The sequence below is a fragment of the Ambystoma mexicanum genome, chromosome 6q (assembly GCF_040938575.1).
Source record: "Ambystoma mexicanum isolate Mex_15411 chromosome 6q, UKY_AmexF1_1, whole genome shotgun sequence".
NCBI lineage: Eukaryota > Metazoa > Chordata > Amphibia > Caudata > Ambystomatidae > Ambystoma > Ambystoma mexicanum.
Genome location: NC_090937.1, coordinates 349,357,533 through 349,376,311, shown reverse-complemented (window position 1 = coordinate 349,376,311; position 18,779 = coordinate 349,357,533). Strand labels below are relative to the sequence as shown.

General features: G+C 43.9%; 1 protein-coding gene across 2 annotated transcripts in view; it reads left to right on the top strand.

Annotated features, from left to right (window-relative positions):
* The window catches only part of SLC44A1 (solute carrier family 44 member 1), an 889,643-nt gene that overhangs the window by 790,239 nt on the left and 80,625 nt on the right, over positions 1-18,779 (top strand). For both annotated transcript variants that reach the window (XM_069630839.1, XM_069630838.1), the window contains exon 10: positions 12,491-12,656. In XM_069630839.1, coding sequence (XP_069486940.1) covers positions 12,491-12,656 — 166 coding nt within the window. The remainder of the gene's footprint in view (positions 1-12,490; positions 12,657-18,779) is intronic.

Here is an 18,779-nt window from a genome sequence, read left to right as displayed (position 1 = left end):
TTGTCACCTCAAGAACTTGTACATCGAGAATATTCATGACGTATGTCTGTTTGTACCTGAAACATAATTTGAACAACTGCACCATCTGCCAGTTGTTCATGTCCAAGACCCATAATGCCATCCAAGTTGGCAACCTTGTCGACCGGCCTACGGACTGGCCAAGTTCTCTTCGATCACCCCCATCTCGTCGATGACCAAGTCAATTCCGGCCACCACCTTGTTGACATCCAGATCCACTCCATCGAGAAGCGCATCCTCGTCGACAATCAGACGCTTGGTTTCTTCATTTCCAAGAGCAGTTGCAGTGTATCGAGAGGCCTCCTCAACAGTCCTACCTTCCCAGGCCGGCTCATGCTCTGCCATTTTTTTCACTGGTCACATAGAAGCCGCCTGCTGTTATCTGCTTGGCCATGGGCTCCCCTGAACAGCTGCTACACAACAAGGAGCAGACGTGACATTCAGGAGGAGTTTTCTGTCTGTGATGAAGACTGTGCTGCTGGCTATGAGCATGCTAACACCACAAGCTCCTTCTAAGCAAGTGCCTGCTCAACTGGAGCCTTGTCCCAGTTCAGGTTTTACGCGAGCGCCTGTTCAAGTTGACATGCCTTCCAGATGTGGTAAGGTCCGTACTCCTTCGGGCTCACAGGATGTGTCTGGATATTTTGCAATGGCTGGTTTTGGAGCTTCAGCAACTACTCCCAGCACCGCTATTGACTCCTCCCTCACAGCCTTGTGCTTTTCCTGTGGAAGGAGGATTGGTTTGTCCACTACCTTCCGAAACCTCTCCACGGGCCCCACCTCTGCCACCAGCCACCCTCACGGATACCAATAATGATCCAAAGGATGATTCTCCACGTACTAAATCAACTGGCGAGTTTGAAGACCTATTGCCAGTTGACTGGGAGTCCGCAGATCTACCTCCAAGAGACTCCCCTGCAAACAGAATTGGTTCTTTTCACAATCCCATGTTGTGAGCGGTGAAATGATTTGATCTTCTGCCAGAGGAGCAGAAAAAGGTTGGGTTCCTTTATCAAGTGTGTTGATCTACCAGAAGTTGACTGGTATCTATCCCTGCACTGGACAATATTTGGGAGGACAGCCTTCTGATTATGAGGAATCCGTTCACTGAAGAAAGATTGCTTTGAAGAGAAGTATAAGGTCTCCGATGCCACACCTAAATGCCTCAGCACACAGCCCTGCCCAGACTGTCGTCTTGGCAGCTTCCCAAGAAGTGCTCTGCAAATACTTCCTCTTTTTATGGTACCACCAGACAAGGAAGGCAAGCAACTGGACACTTTTGGCAAATGTGTCATTTCTACGACCGCTATGACCATCAAAGAGGCAAACTCAATAGAGATTCTTTCCTGCTATGACCAGAAGCTTTGGTTCAAGCTGGGTCCAACACTTAACAGTCTACCTGACGACAAGCTAGAGGAGGTGTTTACCCTTCTACGTGAAGGTGAGGCTGCATCAGATCATGACCTATCTGTTGCTGTGAACATCATGGACACAGAATTCCGACAGATGGGTAACAGGGCTGCGTTGTGCCATCAAGGTTAACTCAAAGCCACTAACTTGGGTTTGGAAGTTCAGTCCAAGGTGGTGGATATGCCATTCAACTACATAGATTGTTTTTCAAGAAGGTGGATGAGACCCTACAGGCCATCAAGGCTGATACGGACACTGGCCGTTCATTGGGTACTCTGCAACAGTGACGCCAATCCTTTTGTGTGGGGAAATACAGATTTCTAAGGACTTTGAGGCATTATAGATCATCCTACTGTCGGCAGATTCCAAGGGGAGATTGCAAGCTGTGAAGGCATCATGAAGTACGACACAGACAACAGAGTTCCAAGTTCAAACAAACATTTTTATTTAGCTTATACGCCAGGATGGTTGAACACCTAAATTTCCATATGATATGGTGGGATTTCCCTACCTAAATAAAACCTAAGGAAAGTCTGAGTCGGAGAGTTCAAATTGGGAATCTTGTCTGTGTCCAAAACCTATGCTTACCCTCGAACTATATTCTTACGATATGTAGGAATGTCAATAACAAAAGAAGACTGTGTTCAATACAAAAGTCTGAGCTTCTTCCAGCTCGCAGCTTCCTTTCAGCTCACGTCCCCAAGTGTAAAGCAGTTCCACAAAGTCTTAATTAACTTCCTTGGGTTCAAGAGGATATAGTTTTAACTAATACTCAGGGTTCCCTTCCCCAAGCTCCAAACCACAAAATAAAAGGTAACGTTGAGACCCCGTCCTCACTTCAGCATATGTCTTGGATCTCAAGGGTTCCTTTTCCCCAAGGTATAATTTGGTTAAATAGCACAGTTCAAACGAAAATATCCTTGTCTTTAGTTTCATTTTCACAGTTCCATTGTTTCCATTTTCACATGTGTTCTGGTAGCTTTCGCACAAGTTGAAAATGATATTTCTTTCTGTTTAAGGATCACACTTCAGGTTGTATTTGCTTATTCTTCAAAAGATATTAACAATTTTGGACACATGTAGTAGTTTGCTTGCTCTTAAAGTTATATTCACTTTGGAACTCAGCATATAATGGTTTGCTTGAATTTAGGGTCCCGTTCCCTCTTCAGCTTCAAAAAGGTCTTGAGTCTGTTGGTTCACAAAATTTTAATTCAGTTTGGTATTCAATAATTGTGAATTTCACTCATAACTCATAATTACACGCAAGCCTTCTCAACCTTGGGTTACCCCCCATCTCCGCTCTATGCGACGCCTTCTCAGGCGATTGGAGAGACTCTGGCTCAAAACTCCCTCACTCTCCAATCGAACCTCTTAATTTTCTGATCATGCTCGCTACAACTCCTGTCTTGCAACCACTAAGTCCTCTTACTATTCTAACCTCCTCCAGTCTCAAGCATCTCATCCTCGGCAAATCTTTCAAACTCTTACCCGTCTTCTCAATCCTCCTACTCCTGATCCTTCTTCCAATTCCACGCTCTCTCCCTCTGATTTTGCTAACTTTTCCTCCAAAATCATCTCACTCCGCCAAAAAATTAACCTCACCTCTAACTCCTTCTCTTCTCCTCCCCCCTCTCCTCCCTCTTCCGATATGTCTGTTTTCTCACCTGTCTCTTCGTCAGATGTCTCCTCTCTCCTGTCCAAAGCTCACCCCACCTCCACCCCCTCTGACCCTCTCCCCTCTATTTTCATTCCCAAAATCTACCCACTTCTTATCCCAAACCTTACCACTTTCTTTAACTCCTGCCTCTCATCTTCTACTTTTCCCTCAGCCTTCAAACATGATACGATTATCCCTATCCTAAAAAACCCTCGGCTGACCCACTCCTCACCTCTAACTACAGACCCATCTCCCTTCTTCCTTTCCTTTCCAAACTCCTTGAGCGTTTAGCTTATTCCCAACTCTCTTCTTTTGTCTCCTCCTCCTCTATTCTTCCTCCCTTTCAATCTGGCTTTCACCTAAACATTCCACTGAAACCGCTCTTACTTTGATCCTCAACTCTCTCTTCTCTGCTCGGCATGCCAAGCAATCATCCATCCTTATTCTCCTTGACCTCTCTGCTGCCTTTGATGCTGTCGATCCTCCACTCCTCCTGCACACTCTCTCTTTTGGTTTCAAGGGCCCTGTTCTCAATTGGCTATCCTCCTACCTCTCTTCTCATTCCTTTACTGTCTCTTGGGGTGGTCAGACCTCTTCTTCCTTCCCTCTAACATATGGTGTTCCTCAAGGCTCTGTACTTGGTCCTTTCCTTTTCTCTCTTTATACATCACTCATCGCCCCTGTTATCTCCTCCTTTGACATCTCCCATCACTTGTATGCTGATGATACTCAACTCTTTCTCTCTTTCTCCTTCACACCTGACCTTCATCTCAAACCTTCCTCCTGTCTCACAGCTATCAAGAACTGGATGTCCTCCCGCTTCCTCTCTCAACACTGATAAGACGGAAGTCCTTTTCTTCCCTTCTAACTCACTTCCTTCTCCCTCTCCTCCCCCATTCATTCACTTTCCCCCCTCCGACCTCCCTATCTCCTCCAAGGCTCGCAATCTGGGTGTTATTTTTGACTCCTCTCTCTCCTTCTCACAACACATTTCACTTACCTCTCGCTCCTGCCGCTTCCATCTATACAACATTCGCAAAATCCGTCCCTCCCTCACTTTCCATGCAACCAAACTCCTTATCTCCTCTCTCCTTCTCCTGGCTATTTTACTGCTCCCCTTTATTCTTTGGACTTCCTGCCTCCCAGCTTACCCCCCTCAAATCCATTTACCACTCTGCTGTTCGTACCCTTTGTCTCCTTACCTCCCGTGATTCCATCTCCTCCTCGCTCTCTTCTTCGTTGGCTACCTTTCCACTCTCAGTTAAAATTCTGCTTTCTCTGCCTTGTTTTTAAATCCTTATATGGTCTTGCTCCTCCTTATCTCTCCTCACTTCTCACCTTCTACTCCCCCTCACGCCCTCTTCGTTCTGCTGACCGTTTCCTCCTTACTGTACCTCCTTCCCCTTGTGCTTCTTCCAGGTTTTGTTCCTTCCAACTTCTTGCTCCACTTCACTGGAATGCACTCCCTCTCTCAATCCGCTCTTCCACTACCCTTCCCTCATTTCGCACATCCCTTAAATCCCTTCTCCTACACTCTCCTCCTTGAAGATCTTCCCATTCTCTCTTCATCCCCCCTCTCCCGACTCCTTAATCCCCTCTCCCTCCATTCTCCCACCTTCCTATTCCTCACTTGTTCTTTTCTTTTCTATTCCCCCTCGCCAATCCTACTTCCTCTTTACCTCCCCTTTTCCACAGTTAACTGCTTTTTGCACTGTTTTACTGTCGAATGCTTCATCATGTAATTTTGCTCACATTGTTTATTGTTGTTCACTGTATGAGTTGTTCCATTCTACAGCGCCTTGGCATAAAGCGCTCTATAAATAAACAAATCAATCAAATCAATCAATAACTCATTTTACATTGTTGTTCAAGAGTTATTCTGTTAGTGTTTAGCTTCAAATGTTTAATGTTTGGCTAATCCATTTAAAGTGAAAAGAACAATGTTCGAAAATGCATTTCATGCCACACATGACCACTCTGCTACAAAGTATTCCTTATTGATAAAGTTAACACACTTGCGCACCGGGTTACCCATCCACCGGAAACTCGCTGTTCGCTTTGACAGTTCTCGTTGCAGCTTGGAGCACACGGTCTCCAACTTCCAAGGCCAGGCTCCCACCTTCTGCCCCTCAGGAACTCCTGTGTTGGCCTCTCAACACAAGGGAACAAGCATAAAGGAAAGGGACAGCCTTCCCACACTCCATTAACTCCACTCCGGGGAGTCCCAGCTCCCAGACCATGTTTCCCGGGATCATCTTTCTCCAGCGTCTCAACGTCTCGCTCCAGATAAGTCGCCCTTGCTCTGGTTGAGTGTGCTGTGGTTGTTTCTGAGCTCATGACAATGAGCAATACGACTGGATACGAAACGTGCAAGGCTCTGTTTGGATATGAATTTGCCCTTGGTTCGTCCCGCAAATGCAATGAGTCTTTTAGAGGTCCTGAATTCCTTGGTCTGTTCTAGATAGAAGTTTAGTGTTCTTGCCACATCTAGGGAGTGTAGCGTACGTTCAGCAGTGGTTGTGTGGTTGCCGAAGAATGCAGGTAGAACGATCCTTTCTGCCAGAATGGCTTCAGACACGATCTTGAGAATACATTTAGGGTGAGGTCTCTGTGACAATTGGTGAAAGGAGGTTCAGCGGACAAAGCCTGTAATTTCCGGATGCGCTTGGCTGATGTGATGGCCACAAGAAAGGCTGTCTTCCACGATAGGAATTTTAAGTCACACCTGTGTATGGGTTCATATGGTGCTCTCATTGATGCGGCTAGGACCATGTTAATACTCCATGGGGGAGCCATTTTCCTTTGTCTGGGGAAAGAGCGTGTGACACCTCTGAGAAAAGCCTTAACCGCTGGGTGAGACACTAACGACCGCTGATGGGGTTTGGTTGTGTAAGTGGCCAAAGCTGAGAGATTAACCTTAATGGAAGATTTTGCTAGACCTTCTTTAGCTAAGAGGGAAGGCAGTATTTGCTCTGATAGAGTACTGAGAAACCACACACTAAGACACAGAGGACAGACTCCCATTTTGTCAACAGGCTGTCCTGTTAACACGGACAGGACAGGCAAGGTCAGGCAGGCCCGACCCCGACCACACACCTGCAGCACATTAACCTCTCACAGGTGTTTAAAATGAGCCTGCAGGGGAGGAAAAGGCAGTAGCTCTTGGGAAGAGAGCCGCTCTGAACTCTCCTCTCTCCACACAACATCCACATTCACCAATATGCAGTTGACACACAGATCTATCTCAAAGTAGCCTCCATCTAAGATGTTCACAGGCTCAAGGCCTGCCTCACATTGATACAGTCCTGGATGTCCAGTGCTTACCTGAAGTTCAACCCCTCCACGACTGAATTCCTACTGCTGACCAACAATACAGAATACCCTGATATCCAGATGTGGATCCAGATGTGGATCTCTGCTATGAACCTCAAGCGATTCACACCACAGCCGGCCCTCAGTGCCTAGGGATTCAACATCGCCAGATGCCTCACGTTCAAACCACACTTAGCAAGGAAGACAAAAAGGGCCTGGCACCAACTTTTTCTCCTGCAGAAAATCAAGTCCTTTATCCCAGAAAACCACTTCAGATCCGCTGTCCAAGCCTTGGTCCTCTTCGATCTTGATCGTGGCAATGCCCTTTTGGTAGGCCTTCCAGCGAGTACCTTCGCACCCCTGAAATGTGTCCTCCATGCTGCAGCAAACCACATTAAAGGACTCCGCAAATTCGACCACATCACCCCAACCCTCAACGAACTGTACTGGCTCCCTCCGCAAGCCTGTATCATCTTCAAATCCTGTTGCATCTTCTACAAGGCTGTCATCCTGAAGTCCCCAAGCTACCTTTCTGGGGAAACTCAGCATCTCCGGAGGCCTGCAATCCACCAGAAGCAAGGAAATGTGCAGACTTGAATTGCATCAGTGAAGGAAGGAAAGAACCAGAAGACGGGCCTCATCTGTCTACGCTCAAAGACTTTGGAACCTCCTCCCCGCCAATATCCGACTTGCCCCATCACTTCTACAGTCCAGAAAAGAGCTCAAGACCTTCCTCTTTGAGGAATGGCTCTTCCATAACACTTAGGGCCACACACCCTGCATGCTGCACCCTACCTGAGACTCAGTGATCTGCTCCCCACTCCCTGCCCCCACTCTTGCTGCCAATTGCACTCCCACACATTTTGGCTCCCTGCTCCTTTCTTTTCTCTGCTTCCCTTGCTGTGTTCATCCCCCTATAATTGAAAAGCGCTCTGTTGCTTCCTGGCACTAGGTCGCTGCTCAATAAATACCACGATAATGTTGGGAGCAGTAAAAACAAGTAATATTTTAACTACTTCCTGTTATTAAAATACCAGCAAACATTTTTAAATGTTAAGTTTGCAAGTATATGGACTGTTATTTCACAGGGAACCGGGTGCAGGGGGTGGTAAGGTTCTGGTAGCACAGTACTCTCTATATACCCCATATTGTAAATACCCCATATTGTAAATACCCCATGCAATTCCAACATATAATTTGTTGAATTTTAAAACCTGGCAAGTATTTCAAATACCACTTAATTTTACCATTGTGCCCATACTTGAATGAGGCCCATCGTTGCCATAACTAACTAATAGGGTTATTTCAGGCTACGCCATGCATGCATTTATGGAGTGCCATGAAAACAAGTCTATGTGAAATATGCTGGCCAATTGGAATGTCTGGTCCTTGCCAAAATTTGGGCACCATACAGTCATCTTCACCACATTGTGTGCTGTGACATGTTATGCAATGTTGGTTTGTTGAGATGTGCTAGTTTTGTTTCCAAGAACAATTTTTCCCCAATATTATTAACCAGATTGTGCTTGTTATTTTTGCTTTCATTGGGGTTCCCAGTCTTCTTCACCGTACACATTTCTGGAAGACTTCCACCTCCCTCCCTCACTGCACCTGTGCCACCTTTTGTGTTTTATTGCCTTCCTAAAATTCCCCTTTTTCTTGGGCATTTTGCTCATTTCCTGTTTGCTTTTATTAGTTAATGTATTCACTAAAAACAATTCCCCCTTCCATTATGTTGGGAAAAAATGCTGGTTTTATTATACTAACATGTTATGATAAGTCTTATTATTTCATGTGATATTATGCCAGCTCTAGTTATGTCGTTTCACATTAATGTCACGTTGCTTTTTATAAGGTGGACAAGCGCTGTGAAGCAGCCAGGAGGTGACATGCAGCACTCCACAAACGGAAATATAAATAAGCCTTACATGTTAGCAGCACTCTGTTCACCCAAAGTAGGCCTGCAAATTTAGACTTGTAAGCATACTACTTTGTTGCTGAATCAAAGACTACTCTGCTGCCCTCTTAACATGTAGGGGTAACTGCAGTTCAGGCTGGGGAACGTGATCAGGCCAATAATGTGTCCTTGTGAAGAGGGAACAGCAACCCCCTCTGCTGGCGGTGGGATGGCTACACTCACTCTCTCACGGGCTGCACTGCACCAGATGATCACCCCAAAGACAAGGAGAGCAGCGCCCCTGCACACCTAGTGCCACTGATCTGGAACAAAGCGAGAAATAGAGCAGCAGAGAGAAGGCAACGTCTTGTACAGTGGACCGATGACCTACGCAGCACCGGCAGGAAGCAATGGAACAGACTGACCCCCTACACCATCAGGTGAAGGAGAAAAGCAGACCTGTTTACATGAACACTCAGCGTCCTGGTCAACATCCTCGGGACGCAGCAAGCCGGCATGGAGAAAGTCGGTGGGGCTTGGCCCCCCTTCACTTACTCACCCCATCCCAACATTGTTTAGTTGCCCCAACCAGGAAAGCTGAGCCCGTTTCACCAGGACAAAGTGACCAATCCTCACAGGGGAGATTTAAGCTCAGGACAGGAAGCAGGAAGTGTGGGTTTTACGGATGAGGTCTGAGGTGCAGAGTGATCAACAGACCAGCAGGAGGGAGCAGCGACTTGTGGAGAACATTTGTGGAGCAGGTGAGGTATTGATGCATTTTTGTGTGGCAAGTGTGCATATAAGGTAGTGTAAGGAGTGTCTGGGAATCAAATGTTACTGGTTGAACAAAGTTTGTTGAATAGCAGTTTAGGGGTAGCGTAGAGGAGAGGGGAGCATCAAAGTGGAGAGGCACTATCTAGGAGGAGTAAAACATTGTAGGTCTATTCATAGGAGGAGTGAGACCGAGCAGGCCAGAAGAAAGAGTAGTAAAGAGAGAGGGTAGAGTGAGCAATTTCAAGAAAGAAAGAACCTATCACAGTACTTGTAAGGCACTATTTATTTAATTTATTTGTAAACCACGGAACACTGGCCGTGGGGCATGGAGACGCTGGGATAAGACAAAACTTCACATACAACACCACCACCATTAGGAAACGGGGGCACACGATCCCCAGTGCTCTCCAAGGAAGCGGAGGACTTGTGGCGCTGGGCCGTCGGTCAAGAGATGTTTCTCTTTCCTCTTCATCTAGCGAGAGTCGAGAAGACCACCGCGGAACCCCTCAGCAGGGAGTTGCAGTCCTGCCATGAGTGGGGACTTTGGCAGGACCAGGTGGGCCGCATCTTCGTCAAGTGGGGCAGGCCCCAGATAGACCTGTTTACGACAGCAGCAAATTCCAAATGCCAGAAGTTTGCCAGCAGGTTCCACCAACCAAGGAGCAGTGCGGGACGTGTTATCCTTCCCGTTTGGAGGTCTGTTTCTGTACGTGTTTCCCCCGTTGCCTCCTGCTACAAGTCATCAATACACTCAAACTGTGCCAATGGAGGAGGATACTAATCGCCCCAACGTGGCTGCAGCAGATTTGGTATCCTGGCCTTCTCAGTCTGTTGGTGTCACCCCCGGTCAAGCTGCAGGTAGTTCCAGATCTGCTCACCAGAGAATAGATGTGTTATCCTGCATCACAACCCAGGGCTGCTGAACCTGACGGCATGGCTCCTGCAGTCCTAGAGTTTGGTGTATACGAGTTGCCTGCGGGCTGCAGAAAATTCCTCAGGGCGTCGTCGACTTTGAAGTGCTATGGTCACAAGTCAAATCGCTTTTCTACATGGAATCAGTCGCAGAAGATTACCCAATTTGAGAGTCACGGCCCTGCAGGTTCTCCCATACCTGCTCTCCTTGGCCAAGGCCAGTATGGCACACGGTTCTATCAAGGTTCATCTGGCGGTTACCTCCCGCTACGCCAGGTCTCTAGGAAGATCGTCACTTTGGTCTCATCGACTCATCAAGGAGTTCCTCAAAGGACTTTTTCAATCTTTCCGCTGGTGAAGGCTCCTGCCCCGGCATGGTTTAGTTTATTTATTTGTATTGCGCACCTGGCCCAAAGGCATCTGGGCGCATTTCTTAAATGTACATGGTTACAGATAACAAGCCATGCAGGTTGGCGAAGGCTGCCGTGTATACATGATGAGATTTACAAGTAAACAGGAATGCAGGAAAAATTACATACAATACAGCCTTGATATTGACAGGTTACACGTGAATAAAAGAATAAAATTACAAAAAGTAGTGTACAGACTATACACTAATTTACACTAGAATACAGATTTTATGCAGTAAATTTACAAGGTGATACATGTTAGGCGCAAGTAGGAGCACGGTCCTGTGCAAAAAGCACCATGGTAACTCTGCGTGGTGCTGACGAGGCTCATGGGGGGGGGGGGGACCCTTTCAACCCTATGCATCAGGCCCCTCAAGTTCCTCTTGTGGAAAATAGCTTTCCTTGTGGCCATCACCTCTGCCAGAAGGGCAGGTGAGATCCAGGCCCTGTCCTGCAAACGCCCATACCTGATTTTCCACAAATCGAGGGTGGTACTGTGGACGCACCCTTCTTATATGCCAAAGGTTCCGTCGGACTTCCACCTCAAAGAGCCATTGGTGTTACCTGTTACATTTCCCGAAGACTTTGTCACCGGCTTAAATGGCCTTGCACTCGCTGGACGCTGCTTGGTCTTGTGAACCATGGGAAGGCCTTGTCCACGACTTCCATCTCAAGGTGACTCTCATGCTGCATCATGCACTGTCTTTGGTTGGCGAACCGACCGCTGCCCGGGCGTCCGAGAGCCCACTCCACTAGAGCGATGGCTGCGACGACGGCGTTCCGGTTTGGTTTTCCCCTCCTAGACATCTGAAGGGCAGCTATGTGGAGGTCCATGCACACCTTCACGAGATTCTACTGCGTCAACAGGGATTCCAGAGAGGAGTCCACAGTCTAAACAGTGCTACGCAACCTGTTCGCCTGAGGTGAGTCTGTCCCAGAGGTAAGAGTTTATTTGCTTTTGTTGAGCCTTGCCACCACCTGTGGTTGTGTAATGTTGTACTGCTATGTATTAGTTATTCATGAGCATGGGAATCCATACCAGACCCCATGCTGGAGATGGAACAAGTTACTTACCTGTAACTATTGTTCTCCAGCATGGGTCTGGCATGGAAGTGCATGCAAACCCTCCCTCCAACCCCTCTTTTCTTGGTCACACTGCCACTTTACGTGCTTACCAAGTCTGAAGATGGCTGCCCGAGGAGGCGCTTAGGAAGAGGACTGTCATTGGATGGGGGTAGTATGACCCAGAGGACAGTGATCGGTTTTGAGGCGAAATACAGTTTATAAGTGAAAGTGAAACTGTTTTTCTTTTTCTGAGGATTCCCAGCCTGATGACTGGGAATATTCTTGAGCATGTGAATCCATGCCAGACCCATGCTGGAGAACAATAGTTACAGGTAAGTAACATGTTCCTTCTGCCATTTTCCCTGTCTTCTACCTCTGCAGACTGTTCTGTTCTGGGTAGCCTGGAGTATCACAATGCACCAATGAAAAGGGTCTGGCGCCATAAGACCACTACAATGGTGTTCGGCACAGTAGAAAAGCTTTATAATATAACATTGGCCTTCAAAATAACAAATGGAGTGATGAGAAAGGACCTTGTTGGGATAAATTACTTTTAACTGAAGGTCTGTCTCTTAGTGTCCCAAACTCCATGCAGGCTGCGGCAATTACAGTATACTGATTTCTTGGCGCTTGCAGCCGAAATTTGAATACACTGATTTGTCCTTCAAGTTTTTGGGGATTTTGTCTTGCTTCCCTAGATTCATGGCTGTGTTTATTTTGCTAATCTTTTGTAGGCTGCACCGTTCATTTTTGTTTCTCAGAGTAGTGAGATTTGCTGAATTTTCATTTATTGGATTGACGTCTTAAACCTGGACACTTGTCTGCTTTAGCATCTTCTGGTTTTTGGACACCTATTGGTTTGTGATGGAACTATATCAGCCTTTTCAGAATGAGCACTGCATTGTAGTGTCAAGGGAGTCATTTTCTTTGAAAGGTAAACTGTAATGTGTGGCTTGTGAAAAGTTTTTCTTAGCTGGCCCCATCAACATTTTGCTTTCTCTTTTGCTCACTATTTTCTCGATTGTTGTTGACCAGGCAACCCCGTGCGGAACGAGCAGGGCTATGTTGAGTTCCAGGTGGCTGGCCCGCTGCAGTACATGTGGTGGTATCATGTGGTGGGGCTGATTTGGATCAGCGAATTCATCCTCGCTTGCCAACAGATGACGATCGCAGGGGCTGTGGTGACCTACTACTTCACCAGGTAAGACACACCTTTCCCCAGCTGTGGGATCGTCCTCTTGTTTGGATACAGTCTCGGGAGTGTCATGCATACTGCCATTGTTTGCCTATGGGCCTGATGAATGATTTGTGAGTACATCTTGAGGGAAAGCAAGAGATGGATCTGGTTGGCATGGTTATTTCAAAACAATATTTTCCATGCCCTACATAGTTGGAAGTCATTGAATTAATGGATAATTTCATGTTCACATTTTGCACTATTTACATTCGAAGGCTGCTGTTGTGGTGGAAGAAACATAGTTCCTAGTATTATCATTCCATGACTTGCGCATTGACTGTAACCTATGAGCATTGATATCTTTTCGCTATGCTTTTTTTGCCTGAAGTCTGTGATGGCAAGGAAAATGTGCCTGCAGAGGTGCTAACTGACTTGATGTCACCAGAATCTTTATCCACTCCTGACTGACATTCTAGTCAACATATCTTTGCACACTGGAATCTATATGGAAAAATGTGAAGCTAAAAGTCCCAGTTTGTAAACCCATATATGCTAAACGCCAGTGCTTGGTAGGTGACTGTCATGGAAAAGCACCTGTTGGAAAATTTGCATTTGGTCCGAGTGACTTGTTTAATTTCAAGCATACTGGAAAAACTGTGAAGGGTATCCTCACTAACTGCGCGGACTCCTGAATTATAAAATATCAGTTATGTAAGTCAACTGTATGCTTCAGGTGTTCATAATGGCCAGGTTTTGCAACCAATATTCAAAATAACATATTATAGAAAGAAGGAGCACTGCACAGACACCATTTTAGTTTGTCTAAAAACGTGAATTGCATCTCAACAAAAACACATATTATTGTTAGTCCATTTTTTGAAAGCAAAAGAACATCATGTTAGGAAGAAACGACCAATAAAACTACTGAAAAGCTGAAAAACGCCAAAACGTGTTTCAACCCTCTGGGGTCGTCCTCACGGCGTGTAAATGATTGGGTTACTGAAGTCTAGACATAAATGTTGGTGACAACGTCAATACATCAATTGTTTAAAATCGACAAAAAGGAAGCATAAATATAAATAATGGAAAAATGAAGTACATCCAGTTTCAGAGAGAGCAAGAAAGGGCAGTATGGAGAAGGTGGGGTAAGGGAAAGAGAGAAAAGAAAAAACTGATTTTAGTTATTCTATTTAGAAACCATATTGAAAACAGAGGACTAAAGACTCAACATTTAAATACAAATAGTCAAAAGACTAATTGGATCATTCCATATTGCAGGTGCTATGCCAGTGAATAACAAATAAAACATTTAATATGTACCAGAATTGTACACCAAATTTTATGTCAGACTATATGGTATTCAAAGGATGACACTTGGCAAACGTCCCTTCACCCTAAAGCTCTGCAGGTAAAACGTAAAAGTAAACATAAACCTGACAAATTCGGGCGGTTAGAACAGTAGATTATGGTATGGTCCCACTCAAAAATATGAAGCGTTTGCTTGAGGTATATTTCTAGTTTGAACAGTGATTCTATACACCTAAAAGGGTAGAAAATATTGCCAAAATGCATTTCAAGTAAATGCAAAATTTTAGAACTACTTCGATAAATTTCTGTTGAATTCGGAAAACCTAAAATCCAAAAGTTGGCTTACGTGCCATTTAATCGTGCTGATAAGGTCCTAAATGCACAAGGGAAGGTAAGTACTGTTGCAGATGTATCTGGTGCAATATATATTTAATTATAGATTGTGCCGGTTTTGACAATCTTCTGGAAAAAACAATATATATATGTATATATGTAATTAAGTGTGCGTTCGCATTTAAAGTACAAATATAGCTGTTGTAGTCGGTGTTAGGCAAAAGCATGTCTTGGCTAGTTGTTTTTTAATTTTACTAAAAATAAATGTAGGCAAAGAAAAACCTGACAGCGCTCACCTATTAAACCGCATAGTTGTGAGCAAACGAGATGCTCTGCTTAGTTGCAGTTTGTAATGCTCCGGTTTCTGGACAAGGGGCGTTGGCTCCTGTGAACCTATTAGAAATGAGGAGGCATAAAATACTTCTGGTCATGTGACGTATCACGTGACAGTGGGTTGCATAGCAACACTCGGGATAGCTGGTTGCCAAGCGAGTTGAGTGTAATAGTTAAGCGAATCCTGTTTGATAAATGTGACTGACATTTAAGTTTCTCAGGCATTACAAAGAGCAAGGGAATTTTACATTCTTCCGGTATTGTCGATGCTAATAGCAAATAGAATTGAAATGTGATTCAAAAGTTCACGTGACATGTCGAGTGACAGTGTTGCTTAGCAACCCACGGACCTTAAGTTATGCTGGCAAATTCAATTATGGTTGTAAGAGCTGGCTGATATATAAATATGCTAATTGGCAGCTAATATGTATGTATTTTATTGTATGCAATAATGTAAAAATGCGAGGTTACGTTGCGTAACGGGAGACCAGACAAACTATTGGATATGATAGGTGAACAAAATCCTACCAGTTAATTGTTATGACTAACCATTAGGACTCTAAAACAATTCGCCCAATGAATGTATATTACAAAAATTGAGGTGATTTTAACATTCTACTGTTATTTCGTTTTGAAAACATATAGGATCAGAAATGTGATTTAAAGGTTACGTAACACGCCAAATGGGATTGTGTTGCATAGCAACCCACGGACCTCCAGTTAGACTGGAGATTAACATATGGTTGTAAGGCACCTTTTGAATGCGAGTGTTCTGTGCTAATTGGTAGCAGATATATGCATCTTCTAGCCGTGTGCAAGCATGTGATAATGGAAGGTGGCGCTGTGTAGTAAGAGATCGGACAATCCAATGAGAGAAAATTCAGTGGTGTGTAAGAAAAGAAGTTATCAACTTGTGTGAGGGTGAAGGAACGGATCCAAGTGACATCTCAGATGGTCACTCTAATTGTTGGCTAGATAGCTTGAAACATCCTTGTTTGGGACAAAAACACCTAGAACTTAGACACTAGTTTGGCAAGAATATCCAGGTATGTGGAGTATTGTTAAAACCATAAACAAAACAGAAAGGAACCAAAAAGCAATATGTTACTGAGAGTATCATATTGATAACAGGTTAATGCTCTAATACCTAAGGTGAGACAGGTATAGCAAGAACAAGTACACTTATTGATTGTTGTAACACATGAATAACAGGTTGGTATAATCATAAAAATACATTCAGCTCATGTTCCTGATTTAAACCAAGTTGCAAACACCGTAATTTACAAATCATACGTGCTTCTTCTTGACGTAAAGTGAGTTGTCCATCACCTCCTTTCGCATGTTTAATTTGTTTAAGCCCGATGAATTTAATGTCCTTGCGATGGTCCAATAGGTGTTGAGTTTGCCAATGTAAGGCAAAAGTTTGGCATCCTGGCTATTGAGATTGGAAAAATGTTCACGGATCCTCACTCGCAATTCACGGATGATACTGACTGCCAATATACATTTTCTTGCATACACATTGAATACCATAGATATTGTATTTAGAACGGCAATTGATGAAATCAGTAATCTTGACTTGTAAGCCGCCATGGCAAGTAAAAACCTTGGTGGGTGATGACGCAAACTGACAAAAATTACATGTTCCACATTTGTGAAAACCAACATGTTTGGTACTGTCTGATAACCAGTTATGCTGTCTAGTGGGACCAGATCTCAAAAAAGAGGGACTAAGTAGGTTTCTCAGAGTTGGTGCTTTAGTAAAGATAATACTCGGTTTCTCTGGAATATATTGAGCTAGGTCTGGATCTAATAATAGAAGATGCCAGTGTTTGTGCAAAATCTGGAACAGCACAATCTTGAGAAAATATCCACTTGTTTTATATCTTTTAATGCCTTATTGACAATTTGACTTGGATACCCTCTTTCTTTAAATCTGGTTCCAATCGACTTACATTCTTGCAAGAATATTTCATCCTCCCTACAATTTCTCATTGATCTCAAAAGTTCCCCTCTGGGGATATTATTTATGACGCTTTGTCTATGACTGCTCCCTGTATGTAATATTTTTTGATAAATTATTTTTATTGCTTTACAAAAAGGCGGGCATCCCGCCGTCCAACAACAACCAATACGGGATTGACACATTCAGATAGAAGTTACGCCAGCCGGGATTCCCTGCATGTAATATTGAATTAACGGCAGTTTCCTTCCGATAGGTGCGAGTCTGGATAGTATTGTCAACAATATTGATTTGTAAATCTAAGAACATAATCTCTGTGGCATCTATATGGCATGTGAAGCGGGTTCCAAATTTGTTTTGATTCAAATACTGCATGAAGGAGTCAAAATGAGCTTGGTGCCCTGACCAAATTGCAAAAACATCAATATATCTTTACCAGATTGTAATATGCTGACGAAATTGATTATTTTGAAAAATATGGTAGTCTTCAAAATAAGCCATAAAAAGATTGGCTAAGGAGGGTGGCATACTTGGCCCCGATAGCAATGCCTTTGGTTTGTGAATAGTAATTAACATTGAAGATAAACTGATTGTGTTGCAGGAAGCTCTTGAGCATTTGCACATGCGTAGCATGCGAAGCCGAGAATGTCCTGAAGGTATAATCAATTGTTTCTAGAGCCAGAGTGTATTGAATAGATGTGTAGAGAGCAGTAACATCTAGAGTAACAAGAAAATAGTGTGGTTGCCAGTTGAGATCATTCAAGATTTGTAAAGTGTGGGTAGCATGCTTAAGGTAAGCTGGTATCTCTGGTACTAAGTGTTTGATGATTGAATCTATATATTCTGCTAGGCTTTCCGTGGCCCCGCCTTGTCCACTCATGCTAGGTCTTACCGTTGGTAAGTGTGTAAAGGGTTTATGCACCTTAGGCAAAAAATATAAAGTAGGCATCAATGGTCTAGAATTAATGAGAAAAGCTTTTTCATCATCGGTCAGAAGACCTTGGTTATACCAGTATTGTATCAGTGTTCCTAATTCTTTGACAGTGTGGACAGTTGGATTGCTAGCTAATTTTTGATAGCACTCTGGTGTGGAAAGGTGTTCCTGTGCCATGTTGATATAGACTGATGTATTCAAAATTACAATATTACCACCCTTATCAGCCTCCTTGGTAACAAGGGAACTGTCTTCTGACAGATCCTTGAGTGCTAGGCGTTCCAATTTGGTCAGGTTGTTTTTCTTACTATTGTATCCTCTATGTTGGCCATCAATGTGTTTATGAATTTACTTTGTGATCTATAAAAGATTTCAATAGCATTGTCACCAGTTAGTGGTGGCAGAAATTTAGATCTGTTTTTATGTTCAATAATATCCATATTCCGTTGATGTACTCCTAGTTCTCTTTGGATATGATAGTTTGCCCATTTCCACCTGCTAGATTAGCAAGTAGATGAATGTTTTCAATTTCTTGAATACTTCTAGTGCTAATAGGGGCTAAGTTTTCTGAAGGTTTGAAAAAGATGGATTTATTGTGAAAGAATTTTTTTGAGTATAAGTTTCCTTGTGATTTTATATAAATCAATTTGTACTTCAGTCATGTCGGATGTCACACTTGGTGTAAAGGGGAGGCCATAGTTAAGAACAGCCATTTGTTGTTTGGAAAGTTGTTTGTCAGGTAGGTTAATAGCTAAGTTTTGAGTATTGGTTTGCTCTTGGGATGTTTGAGACAGGATCTCGTGAATCTTTTGCTTGTATCGTCGATGTTCCCTCTTCCTTGCTCCTCTTCCTCTTCTTCCTCTGAGGTGGTCAGAGTCATTGAGGTTTTTGGCCCTAAAGGGGAAATCCTTTGGAAACTAACATGTTTATTGCTGGGGTTGTAACTTGGTTGGGTGCCCTTTTCGTACCTTTTGATTTCTGCTAGGAAACCTTCTAAAATGGCATGCGGACTCGAGGGTAGATTCTTGTTCTAAATCTACAGCACTAGAATTTCCTGGTTCGGATTCTGAATCTGCGTCTGAAGTGACTGGTGTCACTGTGGGAGTTTTAATTAGTGATTGATCTCAATCATATTTGGGTTGAAAAGTATAAACTCTGTCGTGAAGATAGTCTTTCTCATCTCGATAGAATTTACAAAATGTGCGTAATTTGATGTCGTCCTGATATTCTCCTAAAATATTGTGCATCTTTTCATAGTTCGTTTCCTTAGTAGCCA